This window comes from Mollisia scopiformis, assembly GCF_001500285.1.
Source record: "Mollisia scopiformis unplaced genomic scaffold LY89scaffold_30, whole genome shotgun sequence".
Lineage (NCBI taxonomy): Eukaryota > Fungi > Ascomycota > Leotiomycetes > Helotiales > Mollisiaceae > Mollisia > Mollisia scopiformis.
In genome coordinates, this window is record NW_017263610.1 from 574663 (window position 1) to 586778 (window position 12116).

General features: G+C 47.1%; 6 protein-coding genes across 6 annotated transcripts; 4 read left to right on the plus strand and 2 right to left on the minus strand.

Annotated features, from left to right (window-relative positions):
- Window positions 1–519: 519 nt before the first annotated feature.
- Window positions 520–3232, plus strand: LY89DRAFT_690654 (NADH-ubiquinone oxidoreductase 78 kDa subunit mitochondrial precursor). The gene is made up of 6 exons (XM_018216138.1): window positions 520–737; window positions 797–820; window positions 872–923; window positions 973–987; window positions 1044–2948; window positions 3001–3232. Exons 1-6 carry the CDS (start codon window positions 623–625, stop codon window positions 3116–3118), a joined length of 2229 nt encoding a protein of 742 aa, XP_018063483.1. The 5' UTR covers window positions 520–622; the 3' UTR covers window positions 3119–3232.
- On the minus strand, window positions 3103–4433 carry LY89DRAFT_628981 (ER lumen protein retaining receptor). Its single transcript, XM_018211193.1, has 3 exons — window positions 4241–4433; window positions 4122–4180; window positions 3103–4069 (listed from the first exon to the last, which is right to left on the minus strand). Exons 1-3 carry the CDS (start codon window positions 4260–4262, stop codon window positions 3509–3511), a joined length of 642 nt encoding a protein of 213 aa, XP_018063484.1. The 5' UTR covers window positions 4263–4433; the 3' UTR covers window positions 3103–3508.
- A 237-nt stretch (window positions 4434–4670) lies between these two features.
- LY89DRAFT_676494 (WLM-domain-containing protein) lies at window positions 4671–5732 on the plus strand (the record flags this gene model as incomplete). Its single annotated transcript, XM_018213589.1, has 1 exon — window positions 4671–5732. The coding sequence occupies one exon, from the start codon at window positions 4671–4673 to the stop codon at window positions 5730–5732; it is 1062 nt and encodes a 353-aa protein (XP_018063485.1).
- Window positions 5733–7298: 1566 nt separating this feature from the next.
- LY89DRAFT_676495 (uncharacterized protein) lies at window positions 7299–8096 on the plus strand (the record flags this gene model as incomplete). Its single annotated transcript, XM_018213590.1, has 1 exon — window positions 7299–8096. One exon carries the CDS (start codon window positions 7299–7301, stop codon window positions 8094–8096), a length of 798 nt encoding a protein of 265 aa, XP_018063486.1.
- A 47-nt stretch (window positions 8097–8143) lies between these two features.
- On the plus strand, window positions 8144–9223 carry LY89DRAFT_320275 (uncharacterized protein). The gene has a single exon (XM_018206708.1). The coding sequence runs from the start codon at window positions 8416–8418 to the stop codon at window positions 9118–9120; it is 705 nt and encodes a 234-aa protein (XP_018063487.1). The 5' UTR covers window positions 8144–8415; the 3' UTR covers window positions 9121–9223.
- Window positions 9224–10512: 1289 nt separating this feature from the next.
- On the minus strand, window positions 10513–12054 carry LY89DRAFT_763737 (uncharacterized protein; the record flags this gene model as incomplete). The annotated part of the gene is made up of 3 exons (XM_018221608.1): window positions 10513–11053; window positions 11429–11441; window positions 11541–12054. 3 exons carry the CDS (start codon window positions 12052–12054, stop codon window positions 10513–10515), a joined length of 1068 nt encoding a protein of 355 aa, XP_018063488.1.
- Between the last annotated feature and the right edge of the window lie 62 nt (window positions 12055–12116).

Below are 12116 nucleotides of genomic sequence, written 5' to 3' on the forward strand. Positions count from 1 at the left end.
AGGGGGCGTCAAAGCATTGAGATTTGCTTAGACCTAAACAAGAACTCTTACCAGGGGTCTGACAGGGTGGATGTCTTTGCTGTGGAGGACGTCCGGTCTCACACTGTCCGTATATCCCTACCATCAATTCATGCCCCGAACATGTATAGCCATATATCGTAGATAAAGTATTATCGAAATTGAGATGTAGCAGCCGGCGGTAAGTTGCGCATTCGTTGAGCAAAAGCTCTCATTTGCATCCATTCCAGCGCCCGAATTCGTGCTCTAGAGCACAAGATAGAGGAAGAACTCGACAATAGCGACAACCGCGCCGAAGCATGGTTGCGCTCAAGTGTTTCCCACAATATCAGCTCAATACAATTTAAATAAAGAAAAAGAAGAATTCTCCGGCGTCAAAATCTTCAATTTTGTAGAACTTTTCCCGCCGCAAAGCTAGACCCGAAGTGGCTTGGCCTGAGGGTCGCCAAAGCGCCAATCAAATCATAGTCGTTCCTAATGAAAGCTTGGGTAGCGCGATTTCGAACATCGAGCTCGAACGTCAAGAAAGGGTATCAATCGCTCGCCCCCGCCACTCCGCAGTGTCGTCCTTCTTTCTTTTCTGTTAATTCGACGAGAGGACACGATGCTGAGGCAATCTCTGGCACGTTCGGCTCTGCGGACGAGCAAGCAGAGCTGCAATGCCTCCCGAACATTCGCAACATCGAGTAGACGACAAGCGGAGGTCCAGCTTACTGTTGGTAAGGCGCATTGAGTCTGCAGATTGAGTAGTTTGAAAAACGGCTGACTCGTTTTTAAGATGGCAAGCAGGTTTCAATAGAAGGTATGTTGTGTTGAGTCTGGCTGACGGCGGTGATGTTGACGAATGCCACAGCTGGTTCTGCTTTAATTCAAGCTTGCGAAAAGGCCGGAGTGACTATTCCTAGGTAGGATGATTCTCTAATCATGTATGGAACTCTGCTAATACTACTGTAGATATTGCTATCATGAGTGAGTCCTCGAGCCCCCGAACGTCCGAAGCCCAACAATCGCTGATCCTACAATAGAAAACTTATGATTGCTGGAAATTGTCGTATGTGCTTGGTAGAGGTCGAGAGAGCACCGAAGCCAGTGGCATCATGCGCCTGGCCAGTACAACCAGGAATGGTCGTCAAGACCAATTCGCCCCTCACACACAAAGCCCGAGAAGGTGTCATGGAGTTTCTGCTAGCAAACCACCCACTCGACTGTCCCATTTGTGATCAGGGTGGAGAGTGTGATCTTCAAGATCAATCGATGCGATATGGAGCTGACAGAGGACGATTTCACGAGATTGGTGGTAAGCGTGCTACCGAAGACAAGAACATCGGACCTCTAATCAAGACTTCGATGAACCGATGTATCCACTGCACAAGGTGTATTCGATTCGCCAACGACGTTGCTGGCGCACCGGAGTTGGGCTCTACGGGACGAGGAAACGATATGCAGATTGGCACATACCTCGAGAAGAACTTGGACTCTGAGATGTCTGGCAATGTCATCGATTTGTGCCCTGTTGGAGCCCTCACCTCCAAACCATACGCCTTCCGAGCTCGACCTTGGGAGCTCAAGCATTCCGAATCTATCGATGTCCTCGACGGTTTAGGTTCAAACATCCGGGTGGATTCGAGAGGTCTCGAAGTGATGCGAATTCTCCCAAGATTGAACGACGACGTCAATGAGGAGTGGATCAACGACAAGACACGATTTGCATGCGATGGTCTCAAGACGCAAAGACTTACTACACCTCTGATTCGAAAAGATGACAAATTCTTCCCCGCTACCTGGGAACAAGCTTTGACTGAGATTGGTGCTGCATACAAGGACTTCGCACCAAAGGGCAACGAATTTAAGGCTATTGCTGGAGAGCTGATTGAGGTTGAGTCAATGGTTGCTATGAAAGATTTGGCCAACAAGCTTGGTTCCGAGAACTTAGCTCTTGATCAACCTTCCGGCAACGGACCAATTGCTCACGGTATTGACGTTCGATCAAATTACTTGTTCAACTCCAAGATCTGGGGCGTTGAGGAGGCTGATGCCATTCTAATTGTTGGCACCAACCCACGACACGAAGCTGCCGGATTGAATGCCCGTATCCGAAAACAATGGATGCGATCTGACCTTGAGATTGGCGTCGTTGGTGAGACTTGGAAGTCAACTTTCGAGTTTGAGCACTTGGGTACCGATGCTGCAGCTCTCAAGAAGGCTCTCGCTGGTCCATTCGGCAAGAAGCTACAAGCTGCCAAGAGACCCATGATCATCGTTGGCTCAGGCGTTACAGATCATGCTGATGCCAAGGCCATCTACGAAATGATTGGTGCCTTCGTTGAGAAGAACGCTGCAAACTTCTTGACCGAAGAGTGGAATGGTTATAATGTCCTCCAACGTGCTGCATCGAGAGCGGGTGCTTACGAAGTTGGATTCACTACACCATCTACCGCCGTCGCGGAAACAAAGCCCAAGTTTGTTTGGCTCCTCGGTGCTGATGAGTTTTCCGCTGCGGACATTCCTAAAGATGCTTTCGTCGTATACCAAGGTCATCACGGAGACCGAGGTGCTCAGATTGCCGATGTCGTTCTCCCCGGCGCTGCCTATACCGAGAAGGCTGGCACGTACGTTAATACAGAAGGACGAGTACAAATGGCAAGAGCGGCAGTCTCATTGCCAGGCGCTTCACGAACTGACTGGAAGATAATTCGAGCTGTCAGCGAGTTCCTCGGCTCTCCTCTCCCCTATGACGATGTTGCAGCTCTCCGTGACCGTATGGTTGAGATCAGCCCTGCCTTGGCCAGCTACGATATCGTTGAGCCGGTAGCATTGAAGCACTTAAGCAAAGTACAATTGGTGGACCAGAACAAGGGAAGCAAGCCGAGCAATGAACCATTAAAGAAGATCGTCGAGAACTTTTACTTCACAGATGTTATTTCAAGAAGGTATGTATCTACTCTTCTTTCTGCTTTTCCATATTGCTGACATATTTTTTAGTTCCCCAACGATGGCCAGATGTTCAGCTGCCAAGGAGACTGGCAACCCAGAGACCAACTTCATGGCCAGTGGATATTCTTCTGAGAAGCCTCACGGTCAGATTGCTTACGGGTCGTGATCTTGTATTTTGAGTTTCCTTGTCTTGCTGCATGAGGTGTTGGTCGTGTATATATGGGTAGTAGTACAATACAAAGAATGCAAAAATAAGATGAGAGGCTAGCTTTTGATCAACGTATGCCTTCATCAGACTTGGAACGCGAGTGGCTGTGAAATCTATGCATGTTACATACTGTACAATAAACAGTGATGGAAGAATAAACGACTCATCCATCGGATCGAGGTCCGACCCGCCAACGCCGTCCAAATGCACTGTATCTTAACCTTCATCCTGGGAACTGGCCCTTGGGAATCAATCTCCGTAAAATTCGTCTCGTCAAACCTTTCGTTGTCTCCTCCACTCCTCTGTTCGCAGGTACCTCAATCCTTTCTCTCATCCTCGACGAAACCTCTAGACTGGCAGCGCGAACTTCTTTCCCTTCAATACCTTCGTGTAGTAGATCCAAAAGAAATCCGAATACAGCACCGTCTGTACAATACCAGCCAACACCGAGATCCAGTCCCAATGAGACTCCACAAAGTACCTGTAGATCCAATTGGGGATGTACAGCGTTCTGTACAGTCCCAGAGCGAATAGATAATGTGTGGTAATTGTCTCCGCCTCTCCCGTCCTTTGCAGCAAGAAAAGCTGAGGCAGAATTGCGACAGATTCTAACCAGATTGAAAACGCCCATAGTATTTCGTATGGCGTGTACTTGTATGGGAAAATGACCGCCAGGACTAGCGAGCCCCCGAGAAGATACTGGACTCGGAATGTATCGAGGTTTGGATCGTGGGTAGGTTTGTAGGCTGTCGTCATCATGTAGATGGTATAACCAGAAGACAGGAGGAACATGATCTTGAATGTGGTATTGTAGGCGCTGTCGGTGAAGGTCCAGAGGAGATCGAGGTAGCGCGTTACGTAGACGATGAAGTAAAGAGCTTGCGACTTGAAGGAAATGCCTGAACACGACTTGAGAGCTAGTTAGCTTTTGTTATTGACAGCATCGGAGTGAGGTACGTACGTTCGTTTGGTGCATTTTATGTAATAATATCGCAATTGAGACCAGATGGGAGAGATCTCCTGTGAATATTGTCAATTCCTATTCTTCCGGCATTGAAGAGCTTTGCGATTTGCACTTACCCAGAAGTCTGAAAAGATTCATGTTGGGCAACGGGACGCCTCAGCGTTTTGGACTTGAGCAACAACGTAGCAGATGGTGAAGCGTTCCAGCACTCGAGAAGCTTCGTCTTGCTCTGGTTCTGTGGCAGATTCGATGACAGTCGCAACAGAAGCTTCACTGTCGGCAGTCAATAAGGACACGCAACGACGCGATTGGAATCGCAGGGATGGCAGGAACGGCGTTTAACGCGCTTATACTAACCTTAAATGCCGGTGCGGGAAGCCACATTAGCCGCGCAATCATGTGGCGATAGAAGTCGTCCGATTACGAAGCAGAACACTTGCCTAGAAACTTCGAGGTAATCGCCAAACATGTACTTTACCTTTTGAATACAAAGACCTTACCTGCATTCATTGTCCATTCTTTTTCGTACAGTGATACTTCACAACCATGGCTACTGACTTGCATGATCAAACCCTTGCTACTGACAGTCAAGAAGATCTAGTTTCCGTTGCCTTCACTTATCATGGAGAGCCGCATACATTTGCATTTACTTCTGATGCGACAATCATAGACCTGTCCGAAGAGATCGCAGATACGCTTTCGATACCACCGTCCAATCAAAAGCTGATGGTCTCCAAGCTTGGTTTGCTCAAGCCGCCATTCAAAGATCCTGACCTGCCCCTTTCTTCTATCGTAGACAAGAAGATCACCTTGATGGGAAGCACAGTTGAGGAAGCAGGTTCTATTGCTCAAGCTGCTGAACATGCATCGAGGAGAGCAACCAGGAGAAGCAGACCTATGCAGAAAGTACAAGCATACAAGACGCACGACTGGAAGAAAGAACAAGAGGAAGCCCAATATACCTTTACAACCTTAAGACCATTACCCTACCTTCCGAACCCTTCGAAGTCCTTACAGTTCCTTCAACGACTGAAAGATGACATCGGTATCAAGGCAGCGATGCGAAAGCACAAGTTCACCGTTCCACTTCTTACCGAAATGAATCCAATCGAGCATACACAATCTGATTCTGAGGGTACGACTAGAACATTAGGATTGAACAGAAATGCTGGAGAAGTAATCGAGTTAAGATTGCGGACGGATGCGTACGATGGATACAGAGATTACAAAACCATCCGAAAAACTCTGTGTCACGAACTTGCTCACAATGTCCACGGACCCCACGATCGCAATTTTTGGGACTTGTGCAAGCAGATTGAGAAAGAGGTAGATGCTGCGGACTACCGGAGTCGTGGACACACTGTGAACAACGAGGAAGTGTATCATGGACATGACGAAGAGGACGAAGTGGATGATCATGGGGGTTGGACGGGTGGCGAATTTGTTCTTGGTGCGAGCAGTGCTGGTGGTGCTGAGAGCACGGGTCAAGCATCGAGCCAAGGTATGACCAGAAGGGAAATCCTCGCAAAGGCAGCTGAGGAGAGGATGAAGAGAGCCAGAGAGCAACAAGGTGCTGGAAAAAGCGAGCAATCGGGGAGCGGTTCATGAGAGCATTGCGAAATGATGGGCATTTACGAATGGAGCGTTGGCGTTTCGAGATCATTGCGGGTACCACTTGGCTAGAGGAACGGGGATTTTGGCTTACAAGCGGTATTCGCGTTCAGTTGGAAACTGAATATAGTTTGCTCTTCAATAACTCTGGAATATCCATTCTCAATCGTCAAGTTAATACCTTTCCGCATTCTGGCAAGTGCTTCTCCTAGCAAAGTTCTTCGTCCCTTTTTGGTATCCAGTTAAGTTTAGTCCATTGTTTCTCTTGGTAAGCCGTTCCGTTAAATGACGAGCTAAGAAAAGCGGCCCCCAAATTTCCTACTTTCAATTTCAAGACGCAATGTTTCTAGCTTTTTCACATTACGTCATGTCAAATATTCGAAATCATCGATTGCTTCATTTAATTTCAGTCGCTCTGTTGATTTTAAAGCTTTGCATCTCCCGGGGAAAACATCCATTTTAAATCATTGTATCTTACCATCGACCGCCATCTCTCGCCTCGAAGCGCATATACTATCTTACAGCATCACGGCCATGGCGGAATCAAATTCTCTTGGTGCTGGCAACACCATCCAAGAATTGTGTGGCAACGTCACGAACGTCACTATTTCCTCGGAAGGCTGTCAATGTTCTGCCAATTTCGATGGTGGAATAGCAATCTTGCTTGTTCTGGAACCGCAGCTTGCATGATAATTTCATTTATCTTTTTTAACCACATATTCGATTTTGATTTCGTCGGACGAAATCAACTTCTCATCGAACTTCTGTCCACGCCAGGTTATAAGCTCCACAAGAAAGTTGAGGATGAGTACCACAATTTGAACCGCGTAGGAGACAATTACGACTACAGAGGCATTACTTGATTTCCCATAATAAGGCATCACGATGACCTTGCCAGTAAAACACGAACTACCACAATCATAGAGGATCTGGACGTGTGTGAACACATGGTACCGACAGAACTATGTTTCGAATATTGGTCTGGTCATGGGAGAGAGTCGGAGTCGAGGTGGCAAACACTTGAGGATGAAGTGTCAAGACTTCTGGAATTTTCGGACCGGGTTGCTCCTGATTCGCTGACCTGGGAGGGAAATTCTAAAAGACCAGCGGAATCCGCGACATCTGAGTACAGTGAACCTCGAGAATTACCGCCTCCTTATTCTCCAGAGCAGACCTAAGGTTTCAGATCAATTTTTCTGGGCAGCAAATTGCTACTTGGCAATTCTGAACGTGAAGGACGGATGATATGACGCATTCTGGATTGGCGTAGTCGAAAGTCGTGGTCCAATTTGGTTAGATGCCACCGTCAAAATCACTTAGTGCATGAATAGCACCCGAACATGAAGCTTTCCTCGTGACAACATTTTTGGTATACTTCTCGTGACGCACTTGGAATTTGGAGAAATAGTTTTTGTTCGCTGTCTTTGTTCCTTTCTCGCACCAAATCACATCGATAAACCGCAATACAAGATTCTGCAGCTCAAGTTTTTCACAGATCAAATCTTTCTTCAGACTGCATACATCACTCCCATTTCAGTATCGGCCTCGTACACATTCTGCAGGATGTCGTCTCCCAATGGTCCAGACTCCGCAATCTCAAATCTTTGCTCCAGCTTCCTGGCACATAACGTTGAGACAAAGATCGTAGAGAAGCTGGGCGAAGCGCAATGCAACACCTGCTATGACGTATGGTACATCATAGCAATATGCGTCATGGTGCTCTTGTGGATCAAATTTCACTCAGAAGGAAGAAAACAGGCCATCCAGGAGTTGAGAAATATGCCATCGTACAAGCTCCACGACAGGCTAGAAGAAATGTACAGAGAGGAGGTGGCAAGTGAGAAAGAGGTCGTGCAGTACATCGATCGGTATCATCGAGTCTCACACGAGGACGATAGCGTGCGGATGAGGAGGACAATCACCATCGTGGAGGACTTGTCGAGGACCAACTTGCCAGCTGTCAATCCCTCCCGCGAGGAGAGAGCAACTTCACCTACTGTCAATCCAAGGACTAGAAGAAGAAATAATTCTCCGGTAAATGCGAATCGACGGAGCAGGAGATCTCAGACTGGCAGTCAGTCCCATACGCATTCGTCGCTTTGCAATCTCTTTCTCCATACAAACTTGTCGACGTCGGCTACAGAATCGAGATCTGCTCCAGACCTAAGTTTAAGACAAGAGGAAGCTGCTCGACTTGTGAATCCAAACACTTTCCGAAACTCGAACAACACGTCTACAGCAGAAATTTCGTTCGAGTCTGAGGACCTGGAGACGCCTCCACCATACTCTCCAATCATCGAATCAGTCGATGATAATGATGATGACAGCGACCCAGAGGAGTATGAGATAGCTCACCCTTAAAATTCACTAGAAACGTTCTTGGTTACTAGAAATGTACCAGAATTTTATACGCCTCAACGTTTGGGTCCCTTACTTCTTTCAGTTAGTCACCTGTCAAGATCACGACCCGGCCTCGAAACTCCGTCTATAGGATCACACAATCTTACTAGTTAAAGAAAGACCAGCACACAGTATATATATATATCTGCAAGAGGTGTCCATTGTCTGTCCGGAAACCGCTTTTGGAGAATCTTTTCACCACCATTTCATACTCGACAGCTCTTACCTTCTCAACAAAAGATCGAGTACTCCTCTACCTTCACCGCCAGACTGCCTCATCATGTCTCCACCAACCCACTACCTCAACAGGACATGCATCGAGCTTGCCACTGCCAATTTCACATTCTTCGACTCCGCAGCAGGTGGCAATCTCTCAGCATGCTCCATCAAACCCCCAGAATTAGACCAGAAGTTAGAAAATATAACAATGGCCCAAGTCTGCATTGCGACCATCAAAGTCATGGTCATTATATGCGGTTGGTTGCTTATGTGGCAAGCACGGAGCCTCACTCTAGGAATATATCGCAAATTGCGCCACCTACCTTCGCACCAACTGCACCGGGAGCTAGAAGACTTATACGTCGCCAACCTCAGCAAGAAGGACCGCAAAGCTTTTGAGGATACAGGTTCTCCTGCTGGCAGATACCCGAATGTGGCGTTCAGCACTGATCAGTTTACGCGGAAGAGAAAGATTTTCATTGTAGAAGATCTAGATGAGGAGCCGACTAAGGAGGAGATGTGGAAGTACACCAAGAGGCACCAATTTACTGGCAAGAAAGCAACTGAGGTCCCTTCGTTGAACATACCGGAGGTCGATGGAGAGAGTGCGTCAGTGATTGAGCTATTGAATCTCGATTCAGTGGATGACATTGTTGTTCCAGAGCCAGCTGTCATCAATGAGGAACATGGAGCAGGTCAAGGAGCAGCACCGGAGGCCTCATCAAATCCGCCGCCGTATCATCACTCATGGACAAGATACGTGTAGAGCGGATGATACTAAAATCGAATCCGTGGTGTGGAATAGTGCAAATGGCGCAATCATTACCGGTACTATTTTCCGTGTAAGGATTAGTTTCAATGGCGGCCAGGGGAATTTACAAAATTGCAGCACTCGACTCTATTCCTAAGCTCCAGAATATAGTTTGAAACGCTTTATCAGAAGACCGCGCGTAGAATGAGTCTGCAAGACGTCGGAGGGTTAAGTTACTAGTGATTCTGTTTTCGATCAATTACTCACTCACCTAACATCACTTGACTATTCGAAATCACTTCGCAATTCCATCATCTCACGAAAACTTTTCATCACTAAATCTTTTCGTCTTCACATGAGCTTGAATATGACTTTACACCGAGTTATTTTTTTCTAAGCAATTTTATTTTACACGTCGATATACTTGGACCTCTACTTCATACTTCCACTTCGTTACCTACTGATGACCCCTCTCATGCGCCCTCAACTTCTCCTCCGCCGAACAGTTCACCCCACAAACATCGCACCTCCAGCGTCCCTCATGAGTTCCCTGAACATGGCGTTTCAGGTATCCTTTCGCGAACTTCTGGTTGCAGTGAGGACAGGTAGCTTTGTCTTCGTCGCAGACTGTGAGCCAGTGTTCGGTTACTGAAGGAGGGGAGGCGAGCGGACAGCAGCAGGTTGGGCAGGTTAATGACATGGTTAGTCAGGGGGTTTGGTTTTAGTTGGGTAGGGTGAGTAAAGATTAGCTGTTGTTGAGTTGGTTTTAGTAAGTTAGTTGTGTTGGATGTGAATTGTATGGAGATTGGTTAGGTGGAAGTTGAGGGTAATTTGTAGGGGACGGCTTCGAGTTGTTCTTGGAGAAAGTCATTTATTCTGACAAGAGGCACAATGAAGCTTTGTCTAGGTACATCAGCAAAAGCAAGCTTTCATTGTTCTGCGGGTATCATCACAAAGTTTTCATTGTTGCTCATTGTTATTATTTAACAAGATCACATAAAGGAGGAATAACAAGACATGATTGTTCTACGGTAGCAAGCGAGGGCTATAGTAGGAGCAGGATGACAACTTTGATACTGCTTCTCTCTACTACTAGGCGATATGCGTGCTACAGACTTACTTCTATTTTCTTTGCAACAAAACTCTGTACCTCCACGCTAGGCCAGGCAACATCTACTAGCCGCCACTCAGTGTCTGTTTCAGTCAAAGAATTTCCATTCTCTCTACCTTAAGCAAATTCTCACTCAGCCTGCTCATCATCAGATTCAACTTCTTCAAACAGTTCAAGGAGTCATCAGACTTCCCAGTAAACTTAATTGGTCTATGTGGTGCAAGATGGAACAAAAAGAATATATTCCGCGAGAGTCACCTGTCGCCAAGATTTATTGCAAATGCCAATATTATACATCAGACCAGTAGAAATCCTTCAGTTTTCGAGTACGGGTATTCTGGCTTTGGAGTAAGTGCCTCACCATCCATCATACCATGAACATAACACTCTCCTGCTAGGAGATAGCAGTCCCTGCTCTCAGACTTAACCTTCTTAAGCAAGACAGGCACACTACACCCAAAAAAGATGCAAATAATATCGTTCGCCTCCGCTGCAGGCGGACACAGACCGTACAATGTACTTCCATCTCTCCCCCTCGCATGAAAGAACTTCCTATTCCAAACAACCTGCTGGACTCTCTCCAGAAACTGCGTCATGGCAGTCGTCCTGTGTGGTGTGCAGTCGAGGTTCTTGAACTGATCTAAACTCAGATCCCCGAATGAGTCTGTATACTGGAGACACTCCAAACACGCACGGCGGTACCAAGTGGGTGCCTCTCTTCCATGAGGCCCTCGATCAGCCACTAGAGTTCGCCATAGCCGGTTTGGCACTTGTCGCGATGAACCTTCTTCATCTCGTTCAAATGACCAGCCTGAGAGTGTGAAAGCTTCTCTCGGCCTTTTGTCTATCATTTTATACTGCCCGTGGAGGCAAATGGTTGATAGGAAGCGGGCAAGAGCAACATTAGAAGGGGAAGAGTTGGGGGAAATCGATAAGAAGGGTCTCGACGAGAAGGATCTCGGAACCATGGAAATCACAGAAGGTGGAGACGAGATTCGGCCAAGCTAAATGTATGCCTGGGATATAATTGGAAGTCTTGTTCAAGGACGACGTAAAGTCTTCACAGCTTTACACGGAAGGGACGTTGGTTTCACAAGCCATTCTTGGCGGTATGTACAGCCAGCTGTTCAGATAATGAATGGATCACAAGAACGAGTCAAAAGTGCCCAAATTTGGAGTTCATATTTTACATTCGAGGTCTATAGTACTTACAATTTGAGCAAGGCTACTTATTCATCAAGCAGCCAAGAACAAGAACCACAGCTACAAGAGCCACGACTTACCATCCTCGTCCCTGCACCTCAACCCTCACTCACTTACCTACCGTTTCCCCCTAGATGGCTCAGGATATGCGACCGGTAATCCGCCCCATTCCTCAACCGCTCCTGGCATAACAGACACACAAGCTCTCCGTCTGTCAAGTTCTGCCCCAACAAACTCGGCTCACCACCCAGATGCTCGACGATGATATGCTCATAGCGTTCATCGTCTGTGACGAAAGCTCGGAAATTACATACCGGACAGGTGAACCCTTCTTCGTCCTCTTGTGCAGATTTTGCTAGTTGCACGAGATGGGCTCTAATGATATGGACCCGCAATTCCTCGGTTGTGGGAAAGGAAAGGAGGCATTGAGGGCAGACGGGTAAGGGTTCGGGGGACCGTTGGGTACGGACTATTTCTTGAGAGACGGGAGCTGGGTTGGATTGGAGTGATCCTGGACCCGTGAATATGCATCTGTATGGGTCGTGCTCGTCGAAGGCTTCTTCGGTGGGGAAGACTGTCCTGCAGCCGAGGCAGATCCAGCCTGCTCCTAAGAGGCGGTCTTGGTTTTTATTCATGTTGATTAATTTAGTGTTTAGAGTTTCTTTTGGGAAAGGTCAAATATTTGTTGATTGTAGGG